We start from the raw sequence: 23,778 nt of genomic DNA on the forward strand, positions 1-23,778 counted from the left end.
TTGTCCAACTTTTCTTCTACTGTTTAGGTCAGAATCCTGTACAGTTTCTGGATGCACAGGGGAGATTTAGACCTAGACTAGAAGGGATATTCCAAAAGGTTTTTGAAATCAAATTATATTATACTAAATCTAAAGAGAAAAATAATGGATTATCCATACCACTTTATAGGAAGTACAACATACATAAAAATATTTTTTCTGCCCTGGCTAGTGTGGCTCAGTGGATTGAGTGTGGGCCTGTAAGCCAAAGGGTCACCTCTTCGATTCCCAGGCAGAGCACATGCCTGGATTGTGGGCCAGGTCCCCAGTAGGGGGCACATGGGAGGCAACCACACATTGATGTTTCTCTCCACTCTTTATTCCTCCCTTCCCCTCTATCTAAAAATAAATAAATAAAATCTTTAAAAAATATCTTTTCTATTTTGTGCTTTTTATAGGAAAATTGTAGAGTCATTCTAGAAAAGATGCATTGTTGAAATAGTCACTTACCGTGAATTCTTATCATTGTTATCTGTCAGGAAAAAAACAAACAATGCATAAGGCAGTTAATAATGACAAAATGTAACATAATCATTAACAATTTTGCTCTGGCAAAAAAAATCCTATAAATTATATTTGTTCATGAAACATAGCAAAATGATTATTTGCTTTTTGCTTTTTCTCCTTTCTCTTATTCTCTCTTTACATATATATGAAGAAGGTATTCTTTCAGGATTAGGACTGATGGCTTGAGTACATTTCTGGACTTTTCTCTAGGATATGAAATGTTATCTTCTGAATATCAACTGGAGACCAACATTTCTAAATTATCTGAAGACGATATGATTTTTGAACTACCACATCAAAGAACAAAACCAGCTCCATTTGCTGTTATGGCACCACTTGCTGAGCAGGCCTATGACCTTATTAAACATGACCGCCATTTTACTCTTCTTGGCTTATGTCCCCAGGACTGGGATTTACTGTAAAGCAAGAACAGAACATGACTAACCACTCCCCACTACCACAGGCAGAAGATAACATTGGAGCAAAACGCAGCTTATGCAAAACCACCCAAAACCTCCTTTGTTGCAATGTTCCTAACAGTCCATGGTCCACGCAACAGCAATCCTCCATACTTTTATAACGCAATTATAATCCAATAAAAGCAAAAGCTCCCACCCCCCAATGCTGGTGTATCTCTTCAGACCCTGCCCCCTTCCACTCTTGGAAAGTGAGTAAAAACTTTGCTCTCTAAATTTTCTTCTCTTTGTGAATTCTTACACCGCCCATGGCCCTGACCACCCTAATACCAAGTAAAATGAATATTTATTTATTGTTTGGTTCTTTAGAAACATCAGAATTTATCTATTTAAAATTTAGCCTTCAAACTAAATATGCAGTGTGATGCCATTAATATTTGCATACCAGTAGAAGCCATAAGATTGAACTGTATATTATTTCCCCAGCATAAGTCAGAACAGGTGGAGGGTAGGAAGTGAAAGGGCCTGGGGTAGACAAGCCACAGGGAAAGGAACCCAAGTTGCCAATGTCAACCATTACCATAGAACAGCACATCCTAATTCTCCCGGCATTTTAATTTAATTTAAGTAAGAGTAAAGAGCCATCATAGTATAGATAGAGATTAATATTACAGGTTTGGGAATCAGAAAGAACTAGATTAGGATTATGGTTCCATTATTAGTCATGTGATCTTTGCCAAATTTTGAAAAAATTTATCCAAGTCTCAGTTTCTCCTCCTGTAAAATCATAAGATTGATTAAAAAATAAGACTTGCATGGCCAACATAAACAAATCGACAAACAAGTGTTGGAGAGGATGTGGAGAAAAGGGAACCCTAGTACATTGTTGGTGAGAATGCAGACTGGTGCAGCCACTGTGGAAAACAGTATGAAATTTCCTCAGAAAACTAAAAATAGAACTGCCCTTTGACCCAGCAATTCTGCTGCTGGGATTATACCCTAAGAACCCTGAAACACCAATCCAAAAGAACCTATGCACCCCAATGTTCATAGCAGCACAATTTACAATAGCCAAGTGCTGGAAGCAACCTAAGTGCCCATCAGCAAATGAGTGGATCAAAAAACTATAGTGCATTTACACAGTGGAATTCTACACAGCAGAGAGAAAGAAGGAGCTTATAGCCTTTGCAACAGCATGGATGAAGCTGGAGAGCATTATGCTAAGTGAAATAAGCCAGGAGGTGAGGGACAAATACCATATGATCTCGCCTTTAACTGGAACCTAATCAACAAAAGAAAAAAGCAAACAAAATATAACCAGAGACATTGAAGTTAAGAACAATCTAATAATAGCCAGAGGGGAGTGGGGAGGGGATAGTGGGGAGAGGGGTTTTCAGGAACTACTATAAAGGACACATGGACAAAATCAAGGGGGAGGGTGGAGGCAGGGGAGGGAGGTGGGTTCAGCTGGGGTGGGGTGGAGGGATGGGGAGAAAATGCAGACAACTGTAATTGAATAACAATAAAAATTAAAAAAAAAAAAAACTTGCTTAGAATCATCTGTGCTCACTACATGCTAGGTACTAGCCCCCTTCCATTCTGGCCAGCACAGTCCTGGTGCAGTTCCTCTCAAGGAGTAGTGCTTTCTGAACAGTTACTACTCTAATTAATTATTACAATGTGTGAATAAAGGTAATAATAATAGCCAATGTTGGAAAAACTTTGCTCTGCCTAGGAAAGAGATTATTTAGAGATTAGATAATTCACTCACCCATATTTTGTGCATTTTTACTGTAATATTTTCAGACACTCCATTACATGGATTTTGGGGAGCAGCACCCATTCGTGTTTGAGAAACATATTCAGTAATAGTTCTAAATATTGTTGAGGATTTTCTCTGTCCCTTGAAACCTCACTGGCTTGTTCCACTTTTGTTCTAAACTGTCTTTTTACAACAGAAAGTGACAGAAAAAGGCCACTTACATGATCCATCTGACTCAAAACTGTAATTCTCCTCTCCAAATTTCTTCACACTGCGAAGAATTACTGAGTCAGACATGGTAACTGCAGCCAGTAACCCTATGAGATAAAATAAAAGAATGATTACAATTATCCCTTTTTTAACCAAAGTAGCAAAACATAAGAACGATCTGGTTCAAGAAAAAAACCTTCACTAACAATCTCATAAAAAGAAGATTGTTTAAGTGATTAATAACCCCACGAAAGGGAATAATGATTAGGAAAGATAAACCCAAACCATTGATTATAGATTTCTCAGGCTGATGAATGGATAGTTGCTTTTTTAGTTATCTGTTCTTTCAGCTTATCTGTCTTTTATTCCTTCCTTCATTTCTCTCTGTCAGTAAAAAGAAAAATAACTATGCCCTGGCCAGCATGGCTCAGTTGCTTGGGCATTGCCCTTGTAAGCCAAAAGGTCACCAGTTAGATTCCCAGTCAGGACACATGCCTGAGTTGTGGGTTTGGTTCCCAGTTGGGACACATGCAAGAGGCAAGTGATCAGTGTTTCTCTCCATCTCTCCCTTCCCCTCTCTCAGATCAATAACAGAATTTTTTAAAAAAATACACTAGAAGTGCACAACCAATTGGCAACATTTTGGGGTCAATAACTGACCAATGACACTCAAATACCAGTGGGCAGCCTTCAGAGCTCCTTTGTAAATAACGCTCCTAGATCCAGGATGCAGCAAGTCCAGTGTGGGCCAGAACTGCTATCCAACTTACTTTAGAAAACAAGTACAATCTTGACATCAAAACAAACAAAAATGTTATAGAAATCATAAATACTTTTCAAAATAGGTTTAAAATCATTAAATAAGATATGTTAAGTATCATTCAGAAGTCTTCATTATATGAAAACATATAATGGGCAATGTTAATCCCAAGAATGCAGTGACTGTTCAATGTAAAAATATTTTGATCATTTTGATATAAGCAGAAAAGTATTCAATAAAAATCAAAATCCATTCTTGATTTTTTAAAAGATTTTATTTATTTTTAGAGAAAGGGGAAGAGAGGGAGAACGAGAGGGAGGGAAACACTGATGTGTGAGACATACATCAATTAGTTTTCTCTCCTTTGCCCCCAACGGGGGACCTGGTCTGCAACACACGCGTGTACCCTGGCTAGGAATCAAACCAGTGACCGTTCCCAGGCCGACACTCAATCCACTGAGCCACACCAACCGGGGTGACTTTTAAAATCTTACAAAATCAGAAAATTTACTATTACTAATGACTAAAAATTACTATTTTACACCCCAATGAATAATTTTTGGAAAATGATCAGCAATGAGTACTAAAACCATTAATTGAAATACTGGCAAAGAGTAAATATCTAATAGTGCAAAGTTTTATGAAGATGTAAAAGAAAGACATTATATTAAATTGTCATATTTCCTTAAGCTCCTCTTGGCTGTGACAATGTTTCATATTTTTCTTGTTTTGATGACTTCGACAGTTTTGAGGAGTATTGAGAAATTATTTTGTGGAATGTCCCTTAAAATGGTATTTATGTGATATTTATTTTTCTCATGATTAGACAGAAGTTGTATGTTTTGCAGAGGAATACCAGAGAGGTAAAGTACCCTTCTCATTACATCATATGAAAGGTACTACCAACATTATTTAATTAGTAGTTTATGAGGTCAGTACAAATTTTAAAAAATACTAAATGAACCAGATTCAAATTATTTTATTCAACAACAAAATTTGTTCAATATAACAGTATTACATTCAGAGACTGCAATGTTTGCTGGTTCTATTGATTATGAAATTTTAACCCAAAAGAAATTTTTCAAAAAGCAAAAAAAGGAACTCTTTGATAATGAGAAAATAAAACAACTTTAACGATAGTTGTAGTATTGCATCACCTGACTTCAAAATAAGACATTTTTTTAAAATTTAGTCTCCAATTATATTTTTCCTGGCTTAGCTCTTCATTTAAAAAGGTTTCTTTCTACTGGTGTGTAAATACTTGGTAGAATTTAGAGGCCATCCGTGTAGTGTCTTGCCTATAAACATCAGAGTCCCACAGATCTTGGTACTGCCTGTGGCTTCACTCTGTTCTGTCTTTTCAACTTCTCTTCAGGCCCAGATTTCTTCATCTTTCGAGTCAGGGAGTGGTGGTAATGGTAAAATCTGCCTTGCAGGACTGATGTGAAAATGAAATGGGTCTGCGTCTGCATACCAGCTGGCACAAATGGAGAAGGTAGCTAATGTTCCCTTTGCCCTTCAAGCTCGGTGACTGAGTTCTCCTGTGCCCCCAACGCATACCTCCTGCCCCTCTGTTCTGAGGTCATTTGTTGTAACTGCAGTCTTTACTAGGGAAGAGAATGCTGATCAACCAACTTACTCTCCTCACTTTCCCTCTTTTGTGCCTTCAGAAATTCTGTACATTAGGTTTCACATTATGTTTCCTTACATGTTCCTTCTTTCTTAGAGCAGTGATTTTTGTGATCTCTATTTTACTATTGAAAAGTAATATTCTCAGACAAAAATGTATGCACAGCATGGAGCTTTACCCTTATAGCATCACCATGCCCTGCAGCCAGGGACCTCCAGGAATACACCTGTGGCTGAATAATCTGGATTTCTTGTTGCAGTGAGAGAGAACACGCTGCGGGGAACTATAGGTAGCTCAGTAAAAGGGTGTTAGGAAGAACCAATTGTAGGACATGGGCTTTAGTTAGGTGATTTGGGAGAAGGTCCAATGAAGTGGAGGTTGCTCCAGATTGGATGCTATCAGAAAGCCAGAGCAATTTTATGATTGGGTAAAGAAATAGTAGTCATTCATTTAGCAGGAGAGAGGGATGTTTGGTTTTTTGTGTGTGGCACAGTGATCTTATTTTGTCCTGTGCAACATTATGAAATGGGCTTGCTTTTTCTCATTTTATCCCAGTCTCAGAGTGACCTTGTCTGAGGTTGGTGGAATGATTAATTTTATGTGTCAATTCAAGTGGGCTAAACGATACCCAGATAACTGGTGAAACATTATTTCTGGCTGTGTCTGTGAGGATGTTTCCGAAAGAGATTATCATTTGAATCAGTAGAAGATCTCCCTCACCAGTGTAGATGGGCATCATTCATTCAATCCTTTGAAGGCTTGAACAGAAGAAAAAGGCAGAGAAATTGAGGGTGGTGAAACCAAATAGACATTTTTCCAAAGAAGACATCCAAATGGCTAACAGGTAAATGAAAAAATACTCAACATTCATCACTAGGGAAATGCAAATCAAAACCATGATGAGATGTCACCTCACATCTGTTAGAATGGCTACCATCAAGAAGATAAGATGTAAGCATTGGTAAGGATGTGGAGAAGGGGGGCTCTAGTGCACTGTTGATGGGGGTGTGAATTGGTGCAGTCACTATGGTAAACAGTATGGAGGTCCCTTGAAACACTAAAAATACAAATACCATATGATCCAGAAATCCCTTTCTGTGTATATATCCAAAGAAAATTAAAACAGGATATCAAAAAGATATCTATACTCCCAAGTTTATTGCAGAATTATTCATAATAGTCGATATGGAAATCACCTAAGTGTCTGTCAATGGATAAATGGTTAAAGAAGATGGAGTGAATATATATATATATATATATATATATATATATATATATATATATATAAACAATGGAATACATTCAGCACTGAGAAAGAAGGAAATACTGCCATTTGTGATAGTATGGGTGAATCTTGAAGGCCTAATGCTTGGTGAGATGAGCCAGATAAAGAAGGACAAATATTGTCTTATATCACTTACACATGGAATCTAAAAAAGTGAACTCACTGACTTCCAGTCAAGAAGATGACATAGGCAGACACGGCTTGCTTCTTTGCACAACCAGAACAAAATTAAAACTAAAATATAGAACAATCATCACTCAGAACTGACAGAAATTGAGTTGAATGGAAGTCTGACAACTATAGAATTAAAGAAACCACATCCATCCAGACTGGTAGGAGAAACACAGATGTGGAATAGGCTTGTCCCACATCCACGTGTGGTGGATGAAAATTTGGAAGGGATATCTTGGGAGCGAGGAGTCTCAGCCCCACATCAGGCCCCCAGTCCAGGGTTCCAGTGCCAAGAAGGTAAGTCCCCAAAACTTCTGGATGCAAACACCAGTGGGAATAGAGTCAGTGGAAGAAACTTCTGGAGCCCCAAGCAGTTCCTCTTAAAGAACCCACACATGGACTCACCTACACAGACTCACTCCCTCTTGGCTCCAGCACCAGGGAGGTGGCTTGAGGGGCACCAGTGGCATGCAGGGGGAGGCTGAGGTGCCAGACATCAAGGTGGGCAGAGGCCATTGTCCCATTTCTGGACCTTCCCCCCAAAGAGTTGGCAGACTAGTGTCATATCTAAGATTCTATCAACCTGGCTAACACTGTTTGACCCACCTTGGAGATCCCCAGAGACTCTGCCCCACCCAACTTACAAGCCCACCCAAGCTGCTTTTCTGTATGAACAAACAAGCAGCAGCTGGCCTCAGTGAGCTCCAGACTCAGAACTAGCAGCCTAGATTCACAGATTGGCTTTGCCTGGGAATCCCCAAGCCCAGCATAAGCAGCAGCCATCTCAGATTGCTTTATAACTCAGGCAGGGTGGCCCTGGGCAAAACACAGAGATGAGGGCTGACCTTGACCTGCACCACCCAGGAAACCACAGGGCCAGTGCACCAGGTAGACAGCTATAGACCACATCAGAGCACCACCACCTTGCCCCCGCACAGCTGATCCTCCACAGAGGGTGGAGGTTGGTGGTCAGTGGTCACAACCAGTCCTTGCAGCTGACTGGCCTGGGTAAATCCCTCCCATTGATCTGTCAACAGCAACCATGGCTCAACTACAAGAGGAGGGTGTACTCAGCCCACACAAAGAGTGTACCTCAAATACCCAGCTTGGATGATAGAGGAGGCTGTGCCCCTGGACCCTACAGGACACCTACTACATTAGGCCACACTACCAAGACACAGAGTCAAGGCAGCTCTACCTAATACATAAAAACAAACACAGGGAGGCTGCCAAAATGAGGAGACAAAGAAACATGGTCCAAATGGTAGAACAACAAATCAAAACTCCAGAAAAAGAGATAAATGTAATGGAGAGAAGCAATCTATCAGATGCAGAGTTCAAAACCCTGGTTATAAGAATGCTCAAGGAACTTAGTGAGAACCTCAACAGCATAAAAAAGATCCAGTCAGAAATGAAGGATACACTAATTGAAATAAAGAACAATTTATATGGAAACAACATTAGAGTGGATGAAGCTAGGACTCAAATCAATAACATGGAACATAAGGAAGCAAAAAACAACCAATCAGAACAACAAGAAGAAAAAAGAATCCAAAAATCAAGGATAGTGTAAGCAGCCTGTGGGACAACTTTAAGTAATCCAACATTCACTTCATAGGGGTGCCAGAAGGAGAAGAGAAAGAACAAGAAATTGGAAATCTATTTGAAAAAAATAATAAAAGAAAACTTCCCTAATTTGGTGAAGGACATGGACATGTAAGTCTAGGAAGACAGAGAGTCCCAAACAAGATGGATGCAAAGAGGCCCACTTCAAGACACATCAAAATTAAAATGCCAAAGGTTAAAGATAAAGAGATGCGGGGGCAGGGGGTTGTGGGAAAATGGGTGAGAGGTGAGGGGATTAAGAAATACAAATTGGTAGTTATAGATTAGCCATGGGGATATAAAGTACGTATAGAAAAGCCAAAGAACTTACATACATGACCCATGGACATGAAAAGGTTGGGGAGATTGTCTAAGGGTATGGGGAGTGCTGGGTGGAGGGGAGCAAAGGGGGATAAATCAGGAAAACTGTAATAGTGTAATTAATAAAATAAATGTTTTAAAAAATGGGAGCTCATAGAAACAGAACACAATGGGGTTTAGCTGAGGCTGGTGGATGGTGGAGTTGGGGAGATGTCATTAAAGGTACAGACTTGCAAGTAGAAGATGAGTAAGTTCCGGAGATCTGATACACAGCAGAGTGATTATAGTCAAGAATACTATGTTGTATACTTCAAAACTGCTGAGGCTGGATATTAAATGTTCTCACCACACAAATGAAATGATAATCTTGTGACTTGAAAGAGGTGTTAGCTAAAGCTATGGTGGTAATCCTACTGCAATATATCAATTCAATACATTGTATTAAACTTACACAATGTTGTATGTCAATTATATCTCAATAAAAGCTTAAGTAATTATTTTAAGCTGAAGGAGGGTGTGCTTGCTCCTTTGCTTTAGCTAGGACATCCATCTTTTCCTGCTCTCAGACATCAGAGCTCCTGGTTCTCAGGCCTCCAGTCTCAGATTGGGACTTACACACACCATTGGCTCCCCTGATGCCCAGGACTTTGGTTCCCCAGTGTCCCTGGGCCTCCATCTTACAGACTGGGGGACTTGTCAGCCTCCATAATCACATGAATCAATCCCTTATAATAATTCTTTTTCTATATATCTTACTGGTTCTGTTTCTCTAGAGAACCTTGAATAATACAATTGGTATATTCTGTGAGACTGTTTATTTTTAAAAGAGCATAACATGGTTTAGGTGTGAATTCCAGGCCAGCTACTGAATACCTGGGGATATTCTTTTGTTTGTTTTCTCTCTGAGCAGTGCATCACTCTGAACTTTGAAAGTCTCCTGTTTCCTTTTGACATACCAAGGAGCTATACTTCGAAAGACGTATAGTCTTTCCATTAGAGGTACTCTCCATTGCTACAAGGCATGCACTGTGTAGCATCTGACTATTGCTCAGTCAGAAATGGAGGCTAGTTGCCATATCTCTGGCCACTCTCGAAATGGCAGTGATGACTTTTGAAGGCTGTTGTATGGAAAATGTTAACTGCTTGCATGCATGCACAGAGACAGTGGCAATTTTATAACACTAAGTTTGGAAAAGTGCGATGAGATACCAAAATTCCTAGAAAGAATAGACAAGGCCTTGCTTGCGGTGTTTTCCAGAAAAGTTATGTTTCCAGAATTAGATGTTATGTGAATTGCTTCATATTGTTACAAGTGTACAATAAAACTCTGATACATCATTAGACCATGTTTCCTCTCACTGGTTAATTCCCTTTTTATAAGACAAGTTTCTGGGAAGGTCATTTGGAGATGCTGGAGAATATCTCTGCTAATTGCTGAAACCCTGAAAACACAGTGGGAGTCTGGCTTTCAGGGATAAACAGATTTGTTTCACAGACGTATGAGAGGGTGTCCTCCTTACTTGTACACTCTGATTTAAGAGTGCTATATTTTGTCACATTAGTTTTTCTCATTAAATCAAGCAGATGTAATGTCATCAAATTCTACTCTTTCAGTGCCTAGGCTAACAATTTGTTCTTGAGTGTTCTGAGGCATGTGAGAGGTACTTGGGTATCATACATTGCAAGAAGCTTCAATAAGGTTTCTTAACAATTTACAATAACAAAATTTTACTTCAACCAACACAGAAAAACTCAGAATTAAAATTAAGGCACCACGCTATTTCCTTTTCACTCTGAATTTTGATGTAGTAAATTATTTTCATCTCCAAAAAATCTCTGTAAGCAAATTTCCAGGGTCTTTCAGAAAGACATATCTTTTAATAAACTTGAGAACCTAAGAGTTAAAAGTAGGATATTAGGATATCAAGATTTCTAAGCACTGGTAGGCAGCCTTTGGCCACTTAATCATGGAATTCCACAGGAATTCTTAATTGCCCAAGCCAACACCAATATTTCTCTTTGCGGAACGGCACGTACCTATAACCTGTGTTCTACATGTGCTTCTGTTTAACTGCCCAGGGTGGAAGTTTTCTTTGATAAAATGTGTAATCTTATATCCACAGAAACCCACATTAGAAGTCAGTCTTTTGACCTTTACTGGTGGATGTATCAGAGATTTTTCTACCTTAGAACATTAGCAACTACACCCTTTAAGGCCACTTTTTGCAGGGAGGGACTGAGAGAAGTGCCAAGATGTCATCCAAGAGAACCTGGGACATTGACAACCTCAGAAAGGGGGCTGAATGTGCAGTGCCACAGGGACATGAGGCTGTCAAAACTGGAGGAGACACAGGGTTCTACAAGCCATGCCAGGAACAAATCAAAAAGCCCAAGAGTACAAAACATCAGTTCCCACCATGGGCCATTGCACTAAGGTTACTAGCGTGACCAAAACAGCAGCCTGGAGTAACAGATAAATGAGCTGACTATACCAAATACCGCAGATGGTCTGAAAAGAAGGAGAAAAGGAAAGGAAAGGAAAGGAAAGGGAATGAAACAAAATGAAAGAAAACAGGGTGAGAATAGTTTTTCCAGGAGCTGGAATACCTCCATGCTAAAAGATATTACTACATGAGGAGCATTTAGCCCACAACTTGTTTTCGTAAATAAAGTTTTATTGGAACCCAGGTGTGCCCATTTGTTTTCATTTTGTCTTTGGCTACAATGGAAGAGTTGAGTGGCTGTGACACAGACTATACCCACATACCTCCACCCAGCTCTCAATGCTTAAAAATGTATGTTTTAGCCCTTTACAGAAAATGCTTGCTGACCTATGCATTTTGAGATCAGTTCAGGACAGCCTGAAGCTCAGGGAGAAATCTTCAAGGACTTGATTTACTCAATGAAAAATGGCGTGATGCTCAGTCACCCCAACCAGCTCTATCCTTATAGAGCTTATAGGATGGCAGGGAGGACAGATGACACATAAGAAATGACAAACAAAATGACTAAGAATAAAGGGGAAGTATGTGCATCTCCTAGACCCCCATGCAGAAGCCCTGCCTTTGTCTAGAAAGTTAAGGAAGGCTCTGGAACCAGTGCATTTAGGTGAGACCTTGAAGATGAAAGGAAGTTAGCCGAGGGAAGAGGAGAAAGAAGAGCTCCAGGCAGGGGAGAGCACATGCAAAGGCCCAGATCCAAGAGACAGTAGGTTTAAGGACTGAAAAAGATCCAGTGAGTCTAGGGATGTGGATGAGGCCATCTTGGGGGATGTGGCTGGTTGATTCCTTGGGACCTGGTAATCCTTAACCTTGAGGACTTGGGCCCTTATTCCAAGGGCAATGGGAACTAATAAAGGTTTTCACACAAAGGAAGGATATGATTACATTCATATATTTTCTAAAAAACAACACTCTAATAAGGCTTGAGACTTTGGAGCCCACACCCAGAGAGAGAGACTAGGAAATCATGTTGGGAAAGTCAGAAATCCCCCCAGATCAAACATCGACTCATCCTCATTTACTAAGGTCAGGAGTATATGTAGTTCAAATCACTCCAGGCAGATGCACCTGAGGTCACCAAAGGAGACAGACTGTGTGGCGTGACACAGCCACACCAGCGGTGACCTGGCTCTTGTTGCTTCAGAAGATGGCTCCTTGACTCTCATGATTCAGGGTTTTGAATTTTGTGGGCAGGGTGAGATTTATTCAGCTTCCCATTTTATTTTCTCCCAAATACTATTTTTAAACATGGCGGCCATGCCTAGACTGAATTCAGGAGGGAGAGGCCGAGGTTTCTCCACATCCAGACCAAAGTGGTAAGTGGCTGCCCCTTGCAGCCACTGAGGAGCCAGGCTCACGAGTGGGGTGGCCCTCACCTGCACCCCACCTCACACTGTGAACCTCTCCTTCACTTCACTCTTATGAAGTCGTCTCCTCTGTAAAACCTTTTGAGGCTGCCAGCTCCACAAACTCCCCTTCCCTGAGCTGCTGGGAGAGCAAAGCGGAACTGCTCTTGCTCCCCTTGAATTTGGAAGTCATTTTCCAAGCCACCAATTTTTCTAAAAACTCATAAAATGTCTTACGCTGCTGACATTTAGGAATAATGGTAAGGCTCCTTTGTTATCATCAAAGCTAGCAAATGATTTCTTTCTCCCAAGGATCATTAGAGGAGAAAAGAAATATTAACTTCATTGTCCAGGGAAAGGATTAAAAATGGGGCCTTTTTAGCCCTAAGGGGAAAGAAATACACAGGGATCCTCATGGAACATAAAAATTCTTTTCTTCACAGAGTCACAGTTGAGATGGAGGACTAAGGAATAGCTTCTTGAGGAAAGTAGAATTTTTTGAACAACAATAAAAAAATAAAAAAAAAAAAGAAAGTAGAATTTAACGCCAAAGTTACCCCCAGCCCTCCTTTGCCTCTCCATGCATAGCTCTCTCATCCTCACAAAGTAACACACAATTCTAACACTTGATTCCTGCAATGGAACTCAGGCTTTTTTTTTTCCTAAGTAATTTCAGTGTTTTTTAAAACCAGAGTGGGCAATATTTTTCCCCTAAATTACTTCTAATTTATTTCCAGCATTCATCAGCAAATATTTGTCACCATTACTCTTAGTAGTAGGACACATGAGTGACTCAAGGCACTTACCATCAAAGGGGGGAGGGGCATGTAAACAGTTTCTCTCAGCAGGGAAGTGGAAGCCTCAGAGCCGAGCACAAGGTTAACTAAGTCTGGAGCGGTGGGGAGTACGTGGGGATGGGGGGCAGGTAGAGCACACAGAAAGAACCTCTATTAAATAAGAGCCTAAAAATAAGTCAATACTTTAAAAGTTTAATAAGAACCGCTGTTAGATCCCAGTATAAGAGTAGTAGGTACAATCATTATCCTGTGTCTCTAAAATGCCAAGAAAGCTGTTCCCCCTCAGAACATTTAGAAATACCGCACTTTATCCCCAGTCTTAAATGTGTATGATATTTGATCTATGCATTCAACTCATCAGCAACATGTGATTTCTACTGTCTAGGGAAACCTAAAAACTGAAATTGGATTCCAGAAGCCAACTTTTCCCCCTCTAGCCAGGCATCCAGAGCTCGTATTTCTTAGTATCTAGATTATTAAGAACTGGGAGAATGAGGAAATGAGCATGAGTCTGGAGAAAAGTAAATCAGAATAGTTCTTTATGAAACCAGCAGCGGCTTTCCAGGGTAGGATTTGTGGTTATCAGTGCAAACAGAATTATGCTTTCATAAAGCTGAGTGAAGAAACTTCACTGGCATTTTTACTTTGGGCAGGTTATTCAATCTGTTCACACATTTGCACAACACCCCCCCATGCACCACAGACTCTCAAAGGCACCGATGCAGAAAATAGCACTGCTGTGAGTAAGACAGCAATGGAGAGTATCTGCATTGCATATGATATTATGAAATCATTCGTGTGTTCTGCAAGTTCTATCCAAGCATTGTCGCATTATTTATCACAAGACAAGAGGCCACCCTTGTAAATCAGAAACACAGTGGCCCACGATGTGACCTTTAGAGGAAACGGAGTTGCAGAACATAGCCCTCAAATGCTGTAGACAGTATAAGTCACTTACCTGTGATAGTGAACTTGAGGAAGCCAGAAGAAACAATGAACTCCACTGCCTCTTCTGACTTCAGTGTTCACCATTATAAAGCACTGAACGGAATTCAAGCTTTTTTGAGAACATTCTCTATTTGTTTAAGGGTCAATGCCCTGAAGGCCAGCCTAGGCACAGTTCAGTGACATCTGAGAAAAGATTGAACACATTCAAAGTAATGACCCCAAACACAGTGTGCTGGGGAAACCCTCTGAGGGGTGACCAGGCTGTGGAAAGTGCTGATTTGTCATGGAAACAGGGGTGAGTCACTGGCAAGAGGGACTGGGGCAAGAGTACTGTGACTCTGGCTATGTCTGACTCTTCTTTTTATAGGCCCTTATTTTTGAAAAGTTACTTAAAAACATAACAAGCCAGGACAAAACAAACAAAAACCCTTTAAATATCCCCCCTTAGTTTAAAAGATTAGTCTTGGAAAATCCTTAGGTCACAGGTCACCAGAGTTTCCTGGAGACAGACAACCTAAAAGAACACCTGAAACAGCCTTTTGCTCCGAAGGCCCTTGTACCCTGGCCTGAATAGTCAACAACCTCAAGCTCCACTTACCAGATGAAGCCCTGTGTAAGGGCAGAGTAATGATTTTTTTTAAGGTTCAAATTAACAGAAATCTTAGCCAAACACATAGAGCTTCTCCAGTGGTTTTTGTGTTGGCCATATCTATTCATCTTCATTCTTGTTAATCCTTTCACTCTCTAAAAATGTTCTTATTTCATTATTTCTCTCCCTGTCTGGGCTAACCCTTGCCTATGTGTGACTTACTATGGCCTTGTGTGGAGTAACAGCCAACATTGGTTGAACCCTGTTGGGTGCCTGGCTCAGTTGAAGAGTTTTATGTGTACTGCCTTATTTGGGCTTCTCAATAACCCTAGAAGTTAGGCACTATCACCTTTATTAAGGAAACCGAAACAGGAGCCTAAGCTCCTGACCACTCCATGCCAACCTTCTTCCACCCATGCTCTGAAATGCAGGCAGGGGCCAGTGTTTCTCAGTTGCAGAATAGGATCAAATTAAACAATGACACATGTTCTCAATTAAAAAACTTTTTTTAAAAATCCAGCATCCATTACTATTTGTCTCTACTGGAAGCTAGATATAAAATGGTTTATGATTTAGCCCCAAATTCTTTATATTATTATTATATTTATATTTTGAAATCTCAAAACATCAAGGTCAGTAAAGAAAAGAAACATTTCTAGATGTTCCCCTACCTGACCTGATTCAAGAAGCCCTGGAACGGAATGATTTGTGACGTGGCACAAATGTAATACTATTCTGTTTGACATCAATTAGGACCCAGAAAAAAGAACTTTGCTTTACACAAAACCAAAAAGGCAGCACAGCTATGGGGTTGTAGCTTTGGCTGGGAGAAAATTCTCTATAGAATTGTGCTACCTTTGTTGTGGCAAAGTTGTTGACAACAGCTGAAGGGTGAAAATGCCAAGGAGAAAACTGTCACCTCAGGACCGGAGTGGAGCTGCTCACTGGTCCCCATGTCCTGAGACTTCCCTCTGTGTGCCGTGTAGACCTGGGGGAGGAAAAACGCATAGAGTTTTAGAGCCGCAAACATTGCAGATACAGCAGGTCCTCACCTACCACCATAGATAGGGTCTTGAAAACTACAACTTGAAGTGAACCAATGTATAACGAAACCGATCTTACCCGGACTAATTGATACAAACCAGAATTAAGTTCCTAGGCATATTTCTGGTCACAAAAAAACATCACCAAACTTCTAAATAAAGACCCAAAACACTTCTAATATTAAGCATTGAAATAATGTGAGGTCCACATATATTTAAGAACGATTACTAGAAACAGGTAAGATTGTTATTTTCCAACCCACTCATGCCAAGTTCAGTGTTGCAGGGGCCTGGAGTCTATCCCAGCAGCTCAGGGCACCGGGCAGGGATTCCGTTGGATAGGGTGCCCTTCCCTTGAGGGCGCACTCACACACATACACTCACTCAGATTGGGGCAAGGTGGGCACACCCATTCACCTCATAGGCACATCTTTGGGGTGTGGGAGGAAACCAGAGTCCCCAGAGAGAAGGCAGACATGGAAGAACATGCAAACCTCGCACAGACAGTGGCCCTGGCTGGGCATTTTTTTTTTTTTCTCATCAACTTTTGTAATGAAATGACACTGGACGAAATGACGTTATTCAAAGACCTGCTGTATTTCATCTCCAGTCACCTCATGTTGTACAGGAGACGTGAGAACAAAGCAGCAACCTGTCCTGAGCCCCTCAGGGGGTTAGTGGTGCCTTCCTTCTTCAGTCTGCCCCTTCACAGGCCTGCGCAGAGAGAGTATCGAGTTAATCACTTCTAATTTGTTTCAGCAGTGGGCGGCTTTTCTTTGTGGTTTATGGTTGGTGGCTGTCCTCCACTTGAAACAACCATGTTTTGAGTGCTTAGACAATAAGCAAGAAGTAAAACATGTGATGTGTCAAATGGTGGTAAATGCTATGGAGAAAAACGTTTCAGGAAAGGGATCTGACAGGGAGTCTGTGTGCGAATGTGTGGGAGTGTGAGTTGCTATTTTAGATCAGGTGGTTAGAGAAGAATTCAGGGAGAAGGTGGCATATGAGGAACCACCTGAAGGAGACGAGGGAGCAGGTGCATGAGAATCTGGGGGAGCAGCAATGCAAAAGCCCTGGGTGGAGCCGGGGAGCCCTGGATTACGTCTAAGGAACCACAAGGAGGTCAGTGTCACCAACATAGAGTAAGACAGCAGTAGTAGACAGTACCAGTGCCAGAGGAGTGGGATAGTGCCTCCCGAGGTGTGATTAGTAAACCATCAGCAACGGCTTTACCCGTTAGAAATGTAAATTGTGGGGCCTACCTAGACCTACTGACCCAGAAACTCTAGGTGTGGCACCCAGCATGCTCAAGCTTGAGAACCACTACTGCAGAGCCTTGGAGGTCACTGTAGAGCATTTTGGCCCATGTTTTAAAATCATAGCCAAAAATACCTCATGGAGGGCCCCAACCCATGAAAACAGACTTGTGTTTAAAAGTGTACTGAAGGTCATTCTAGGTACTGTGGAAGGGACAAAAAAGAGTCACCAGTACTTCATTCCCTGAATTATTCAAAAGCAAATTATTGAGGATCTTCTATCTGCAAGACACTGTGGCCCATGTTGTGCTGGTTGCCAACTGGTACATACAATTCGTATCCTTGACAAAGTTTAAATTTTAAAGGGAAGATAAAGCTTAACATACAAAGCAATTAAGAAAAAATAAAACAGAGCAACATCAAACATTAAAATATTCAAGGTACATCTTAGGTATTAAAACAGTGACATAGCTGTGTGGAGAGGAATCATCAGGAAAAGATTCTTGGAGGAAGGGGGATTTATGTCCCCAAGCATGAGAAGGACCAGGTGAGAATGACAGCGTGGCCAAGGTCATCGAACACGTCCAGGCAGCATTGAGAAGAACCAAACGCCTACTGAGAGGAGCGGCTGAAAACAGCATTTCGTTTGCTGGCAAACAGTGGCATCTCGTTTGTTTAAGTACGTGGTGACAGGAAAGGAAGGGTTTTCAATGCCGGTAGAACGAGTCCCACTCGGTCTGAGACTGGAACTTCAGTCCGGGGGAGCCTTGCACGTGTGCACCAATGACAGACTCTTTGGTCATTACCACCCTGAAAATCAATACAAATTGTGAAAAGCCAGATTGGCATAATATAATTGGCTGTGTTTTGTGGCAGAAACAAAATGTCTAAATTCAAGCTTGCTTGGGTAGTTTTGTGTCTGAGAGCAAGATGTGTGCAAGGGTACAATTTCTGTAGTTTAGTTCACTCCAGAGGGAGGCACAATGGTACAATGAGGAGAGCACAAAACCCCATTTGCTCAGTGTACAGACTGCCCCAGCCCTACGCCACATGTGACTTTGGCTGCTGGAACTCCGCCAAGCCCCACTTGCTGAGCTGTTTAGAGTAAAACACGTGACACATACAACACTTCATTGCGATCTTCAAAGTGTGCTTTCTTTAACATGATCATGGAAACAAAAGTTAGAAGTAGCGAGTTGAGTACCCTCAATGTATATTTTGTATGTTTATGCTTCCTCTATAGAACTGACACCACCAAATAAGGCCATTTAACCACACTCTTGTCACGTTGTAATTCACAATTATCTAAATGAAATACATATATTCATCTTCACAGTTGCTTATCTTCTTCAGCACTCAATGCTTGGTGAGAATTTCTGTTTTTGTTTACCTCTTTAGTGAGGGAAACGGGCCCAAAATACAGGCTTTGCTCATAAGCAAATGTCTTCTCATATTTCTTAGTGTAGTAGTTCTTGTCTGTTTCTAAAGGCTCATTACAGTGCACATATCACGTCAAATACTAAAAACAAATGTGAGGGAACATCAGTAATTGGAGAAGGGAGAGAAATAGGTGCAATAAATAAAGAAGAAGAACAAAATAAATTCATTACGAAGTGGTTGTACCTATGGTGTCAGCGACTTGCATTGTCAAATGAACTCATTTCTCACTGGCGAGGGGCACGGCTGCCTGAACCTTTGGGTGGATTGGGTTTTCATGTCTCAGCCTCAGTCAGGACACCTCCCTTCTTAAAGGGATGCATCAGTCTTGGAAACCATTTTTTTGTTGGGGTGGAAGCGGTGGCAGAGTAAGAAGTGGGTGGTTGGTGATAGTCAAGCGTAGGTCATGGTTATCTATGCGAAGTGCTTATACTTATGAGGTGTGAGTGGTACCTATTACTGCCTAGCCTAAAGCAAGACAATTTATTCTTCATACAACAAACTTTTGCAACAAGGAACCAGTTTTACCAAATTAGTCAATCATGTTTTTGAACCATTTGATAGCCCCATAAATCCAAAATCCAGTTCTTTATGTAAGCCTTTCAATCCAGGTAGATGTTGGTAAACTCCTATTTTTAGCTTTGAGGGAAAAAATGAAGGCAGCCACGTTATTTGTATTGCCATGTTGCCAATGGCTGTTCAGAACACCCCACTACCATTCTTGTTAGCTCTGGGTTACTACTTAACGCATCAGGCACATAGCTTGTGAAACACAACGGCAGCCAGTTATCTAAACCTGACTCACTAATTCATTGCTTCTCAATGACACATGGCTGGGCACACGTGAGAATGTCACAATTTTTAATAACAGTGATTAACTAGGGTGCCCTAGTCTTGTTCATCAAACCTCAAACTGAGGTATAGTAAAATAAAGGACTGGCATTCGGGTTCAGCCTGCATCCGACTCTGACAAAGGTGCCCAGGTGGCTGCCATTATTCCAGGGACTCTTTCCCAGGCCAGGCCACCGGTGTCAGCAGACCTGCGGTCAGAGTCCACACTTACCACGCCCAGAGCGCAATCAGGCATCTTCACCCTTAGACCACAGCCTGTCTCACATCAGCTGGTCTGCCACGTACTTATTTCCTTATTGAGTGTGGAAGTTGCCAGCATTCTCAGGAACTCACTTCAGACCTTCACATGTAACTTATGGACATATATACTAGTGATAATCACTAGTTTGTTTGTTTTTTCTTCAGGGCTGTTGTCTATGTCTTTATTTTTAGTAGAAATGAATGTGTGTGGGCAGTGCGTGCGTGTGCCATGCAGAAGCAAATGCGCCATGTATCATATTCTAAGTTATAGTATTTCCCTCTCAGTCATAATTCAAGGGATTATGTCTGGTGACTATGAGGTGACAATCTAAAAAATGAAGAGCCACATGTTGAGGATAGCAGGGTAGAGAGACAGAAAGAGCCTTTGGCTTTGATGATATGATTGAGCCACTGAACCAACCCTGAAACCAAATGCTTCCAGATTTCAGCCCTGACCAGTGTGGCTCAACTAGTTGGGCATCATTCAGCAAATCAGAAGGTCACTGGTTCAATTGCCAGTCAGGGCACACGCCCCGTCAGTCAGGGCGTGTGTGTGAGACAGCCAATCGATGTTTCTCTCCCTCTCTTTCTCCCTTCCTCCCCCTCTCTCTAAAAATAAATAAATAAACAAATTTTTAAGTGCTTCCAGATTCCATATAATGTGAAATAATTGCCTTTAACACTTAAGCCACTTTGCCAGGATATTCTTTCCTGTGCAACTAGATATATGCTAACTAGATATCACTTAACCTTCCTAATAGCTCCAGAAACTAAATCGCATCTTTTCTTCTTGAGGAGGTATAGGAAAACAAACACACACACACACAACTTTATTATGAAGATATGATTATAAAGAATTCAGAAAATAACACAAGACAGTAAGTAAGAAAAAGAAAGGGGTCTTTCTTTTTCATATAGGAGATTAAATATAGAAAAATAAAGAGGTCTTTCTTTTTCATATAGAAAATCCCATAGGAGATTAAAAAATGAAAAGAAATTCTACAATTGATTCCTAAAGGACTTTATCATTTAGGATTGGGCCAAAAGGTCTGGTTTTTAAAATTTAGGATTAAAAACCAGAAGAGTTTCTAGTAGTGGGTTCTGGAAACTAAGTTTTTCAGATAGTCTATCTTTTCAGCATATCAGAGAGTTAGGCATTAAGTTGGAAAAAAATAATTTTGTCATTATCTTCTATAATCACCAAAGAAAGTATGGTAGGCTATAGAAATTGTCAGTAGTATTTTGATCAATCTGTTGTCCAATTGGAGATATACAAAAGGGTTTTGAACATTATTCAAGTTGATTGGTGGCATCAGTGAAGATGGCAGAGTAGGGACCTCAGGGGCTTCTTCCTCCCCAGGAACACCCCAAAATATGGCAAAACTATAGGGATCAACGCTATTGGAACTCTTGAAGATAGACAAAGGTTTACAGCAACTAAGTGAATGTTTAACCAAGATAAAAGCCACTAGAACATAAAACTCTGTGACATTTTAACCCCATCTCCGTCTCCCTCCCCAGCACAATACAGGTCTTCAGGAGGGCAGCCTGAGTCCCCACTATGAATACACGATACTGGAGGGAGTAGAGAACACCTTGTTTCTAATTTTTTATTATCACATTTGTTTTGACCTGTCTGTGGGTTCCCGGAAGAACTAACATAGGCTGCCTCTGTTTCACCTGACTTGAAACTCTCTCGTGGTAGAGGATTTTCTTAAGAATATTGACAGCTAAATGAACAAGCGTCTGCCCGCTGGGGCAAAAATCAACAGTTGAAGCAAACACTAGCCATGACAAAAGCCAGGAAGAAAAAGCTGGGGAATGAGACTCTGGGGAATAAAGGCTTCAAAAATCTCCTGAGTATACCAGGTAATCCAGAAAGCCATCGCATGCTCAGAAAATAGCAGAGAAGACTGAAGGCTGATCTACAGGCTCAGCATAAGAAGGAAGTGAAGGCTAATTCAGAGTTGTAAATGGCCTGGCTTAGCATTGAGGACCAGCCCAACACAGAGCCAATCTTCCAAGACCTAAAGAAAATTTTCTTTCCTTTTCCTTTTTTCCTTTTTCCTGGCTCTTGCCATTAAAAAAAATATATCTATCAAACAACTGGCTGACTAAAAAGCTAAAGAAATAAAGACTTCAGGGATCAACAACAAAAAAGTACATTCTCTTAGAAAAGTCATTCAGCAAACAACTGCAACCCACTGCAAGGAGCAACAGATTCCAGAAAGAGTAGAATTTGATTGTCAGAGTTTTCAGTGGAGAAGGAATAGTCTTTTCAACAAAGGGCACTGGAACAACTGAACATCCACCTGGTTCTTCTACTTAAACTTCCACTTGATTTTCAAAGCTTCTCCTATGTCTGCTGTCTCTTAAAAATAACCAGCCCACAGTAATCCTATGCCAGAGAGACATATTTTGGGATGGCAAATCCCCCTGCACTCACATGCTTGGTGGTTTGGTGCTGGCAGGTGGCCGTGCTGCAGGATTCTGGAACCCTCGCCCAGACTATCTATGGTGGCAACATTATAGGAGGGCAGGTGCCAACGCACTCTTTTCTAAATTTTTTGTTGTTGATTTTTTAGAGAGAGGGGAAGGGAGGGAGAAAAAGAGGAAGAGAAACATCAATTGGTTGCCTCTTGCATGCCTCCCAACTGGCGACCTGGACTGCACCCCAGGCATGTACCCTGACCAGGAATCGAGCTGGTGACCTTTTGGGTTTGTGGGGTAACACCCAACTACTGAGCCACACCAGTCAGGGCTGCACTCTTTTTTAAAGCCTGCATTGCCTCACTTCTGCTGATGCCTCACTTCTGCTTGTCTGAGGCCAAGCCATGTGGCCAAATGCAGACTCAGTGTGGGAAGTGACTACATGCAAGGGAGTGGCCAGGGAGGCAGCTTGCCCATTACTGAAACAATCTACCACAAACTCCAGCCATGTAAAGAGGCTTAAATAGCACAGATTTTAGGAATTTATTCTAAGTAAACGATCAGGTATATGCAAAGATGTTCATTTAAACATGTTCTTTAAAATATCACTCATGATAATAAAAAATTAGAATCAGTCTAAATGATTAATTATTGGAAGTTAGCCAAGCAAACACATATGGAATATAAACAACTTTAAAAAAAACCCACTGAGCAAAAGTTTATTTATTAATATCAGAAAATGTTTGTAATAAGTTTATGGTAAACTTTTTAGAAAGTTGCAAGTCAGAAAGTACTCTGGTACATTGTAAATATCAGGCACAAAGTGCATTTGGGACATTTCCCTAACAAATGTTTGGCTCTGCATCGGACGGCCACTGAGAGCTGGGAAGTTAATCTGCATTAGGCCAGATCTACTTCACTATGAGACGTTACCTCTGCCTACACCCAACCAGCATCAACAGAGTTACAACAACATGTGCCTTATTTTTGGTAGGTTTCATTAACAACATGGCCATTCCCAGGGTGTGGTGTTTTGCACTCAAATTATTGGGTTGGCAAAAAAATTCGGTTTTTTTCCATAAAAGAAAAGATATTTTTCATTTTCACCAATAACTTTATTTGGATATTTGGAGTATGTTGGCATCTCCCACATGGTATACAACACTGATTGTTTTCATTTAATATCTTCATGTGTTTGCTATCAGCTTCAACTGGTCTACCTGACCACGGACCATCATTCAGCAAGAAACTTCACAAACCACTTTTGACACATTCGATCAGTCACATCTTCTTCTCCATACACTGCACTCATCCGTTTTTGCATTTCAGTTGTGTTTTTACCTTGCTTAAAATAATAAAGCATAATATGCCAGAAATGTTGCATATTTTTTCTATCTTCAACATTAAAATAACTACACAAAAATTCACCAATTTTGATTTTTCTTTTAATGAATGCTGGTATGACAGCTGTCACAACACAATCTAACAAAATTGTTTTGAATGAAGTTCAAAACAACTAAGCGCCATCTTATAGAAAAACCAAATGAACTTTTCGGCCAACCCAATGGCTTACAGGCAGTCTGCTTTTGAACTAATAATTCACAATTTATGTATAAATAACAAAATATATTTA

The 23,778-nt window shown here is 40.7% G+C and overlaps 1 protein-coding gene across 7 annotated transcripts in view; it reads right to left on the reverse strand.

The window, feature by feature from the left end:
* ABCB11 (ATP binding cassette subfamily B member 11) overlaps positions 1-14,447 on the reverse strand; it is a 94,175-nt gene extending 79,728 nt beyond the window's left edge. For 5 of the 7 annotated variants that reach the window (XM_045187473.3, XM_053918756.2, XM_045187471.3 and 2 more), the window contains exons 1-4: positions 14,309-14,447; positions 13,360-13,442; positions 2,946-3,041; positions 490-511 (exon numbers count right to left, since the gene is read on the reverse strand). In XM_045187473.3, the coding sequence (XP_045043408.2) occupies positions 490-511; positions 2,946-2,954 (31 nt within the window). In that variant the 5' untranslated portion in view covers positions 2,955-3,041; positions 13,360-13,442; positions 14,309-14,447. The remainder of the gene's footprint in view (positions 1-489; positions 512-2,945; positions 3,042-13,359; positions 13,443-14,308) is intronic. The other 2 variants (XM_024579885.3, XM_045187472.2) reach the window with 2 other exon arrangements.
* Positions 14,448-23,778: the final 9,331 nt, after the last annotated feature.

The sequence above is a fragment of the Desmodus rotundus genome, chromosome 2 (genome assembly GCF_022682495.2).
Source record: "Desmodus rotundus isolate HL8 chromosome 2, HLdesRot8A.1, whole genome shotgun sequence".
In the NCBI taxonomy this organism is placed as follows: Eukaryota; Metazoa; Chordata; class Mammalia; order Chiroptera; family Phyllostomidae; genus Desmodus; species Desmodus rotundus.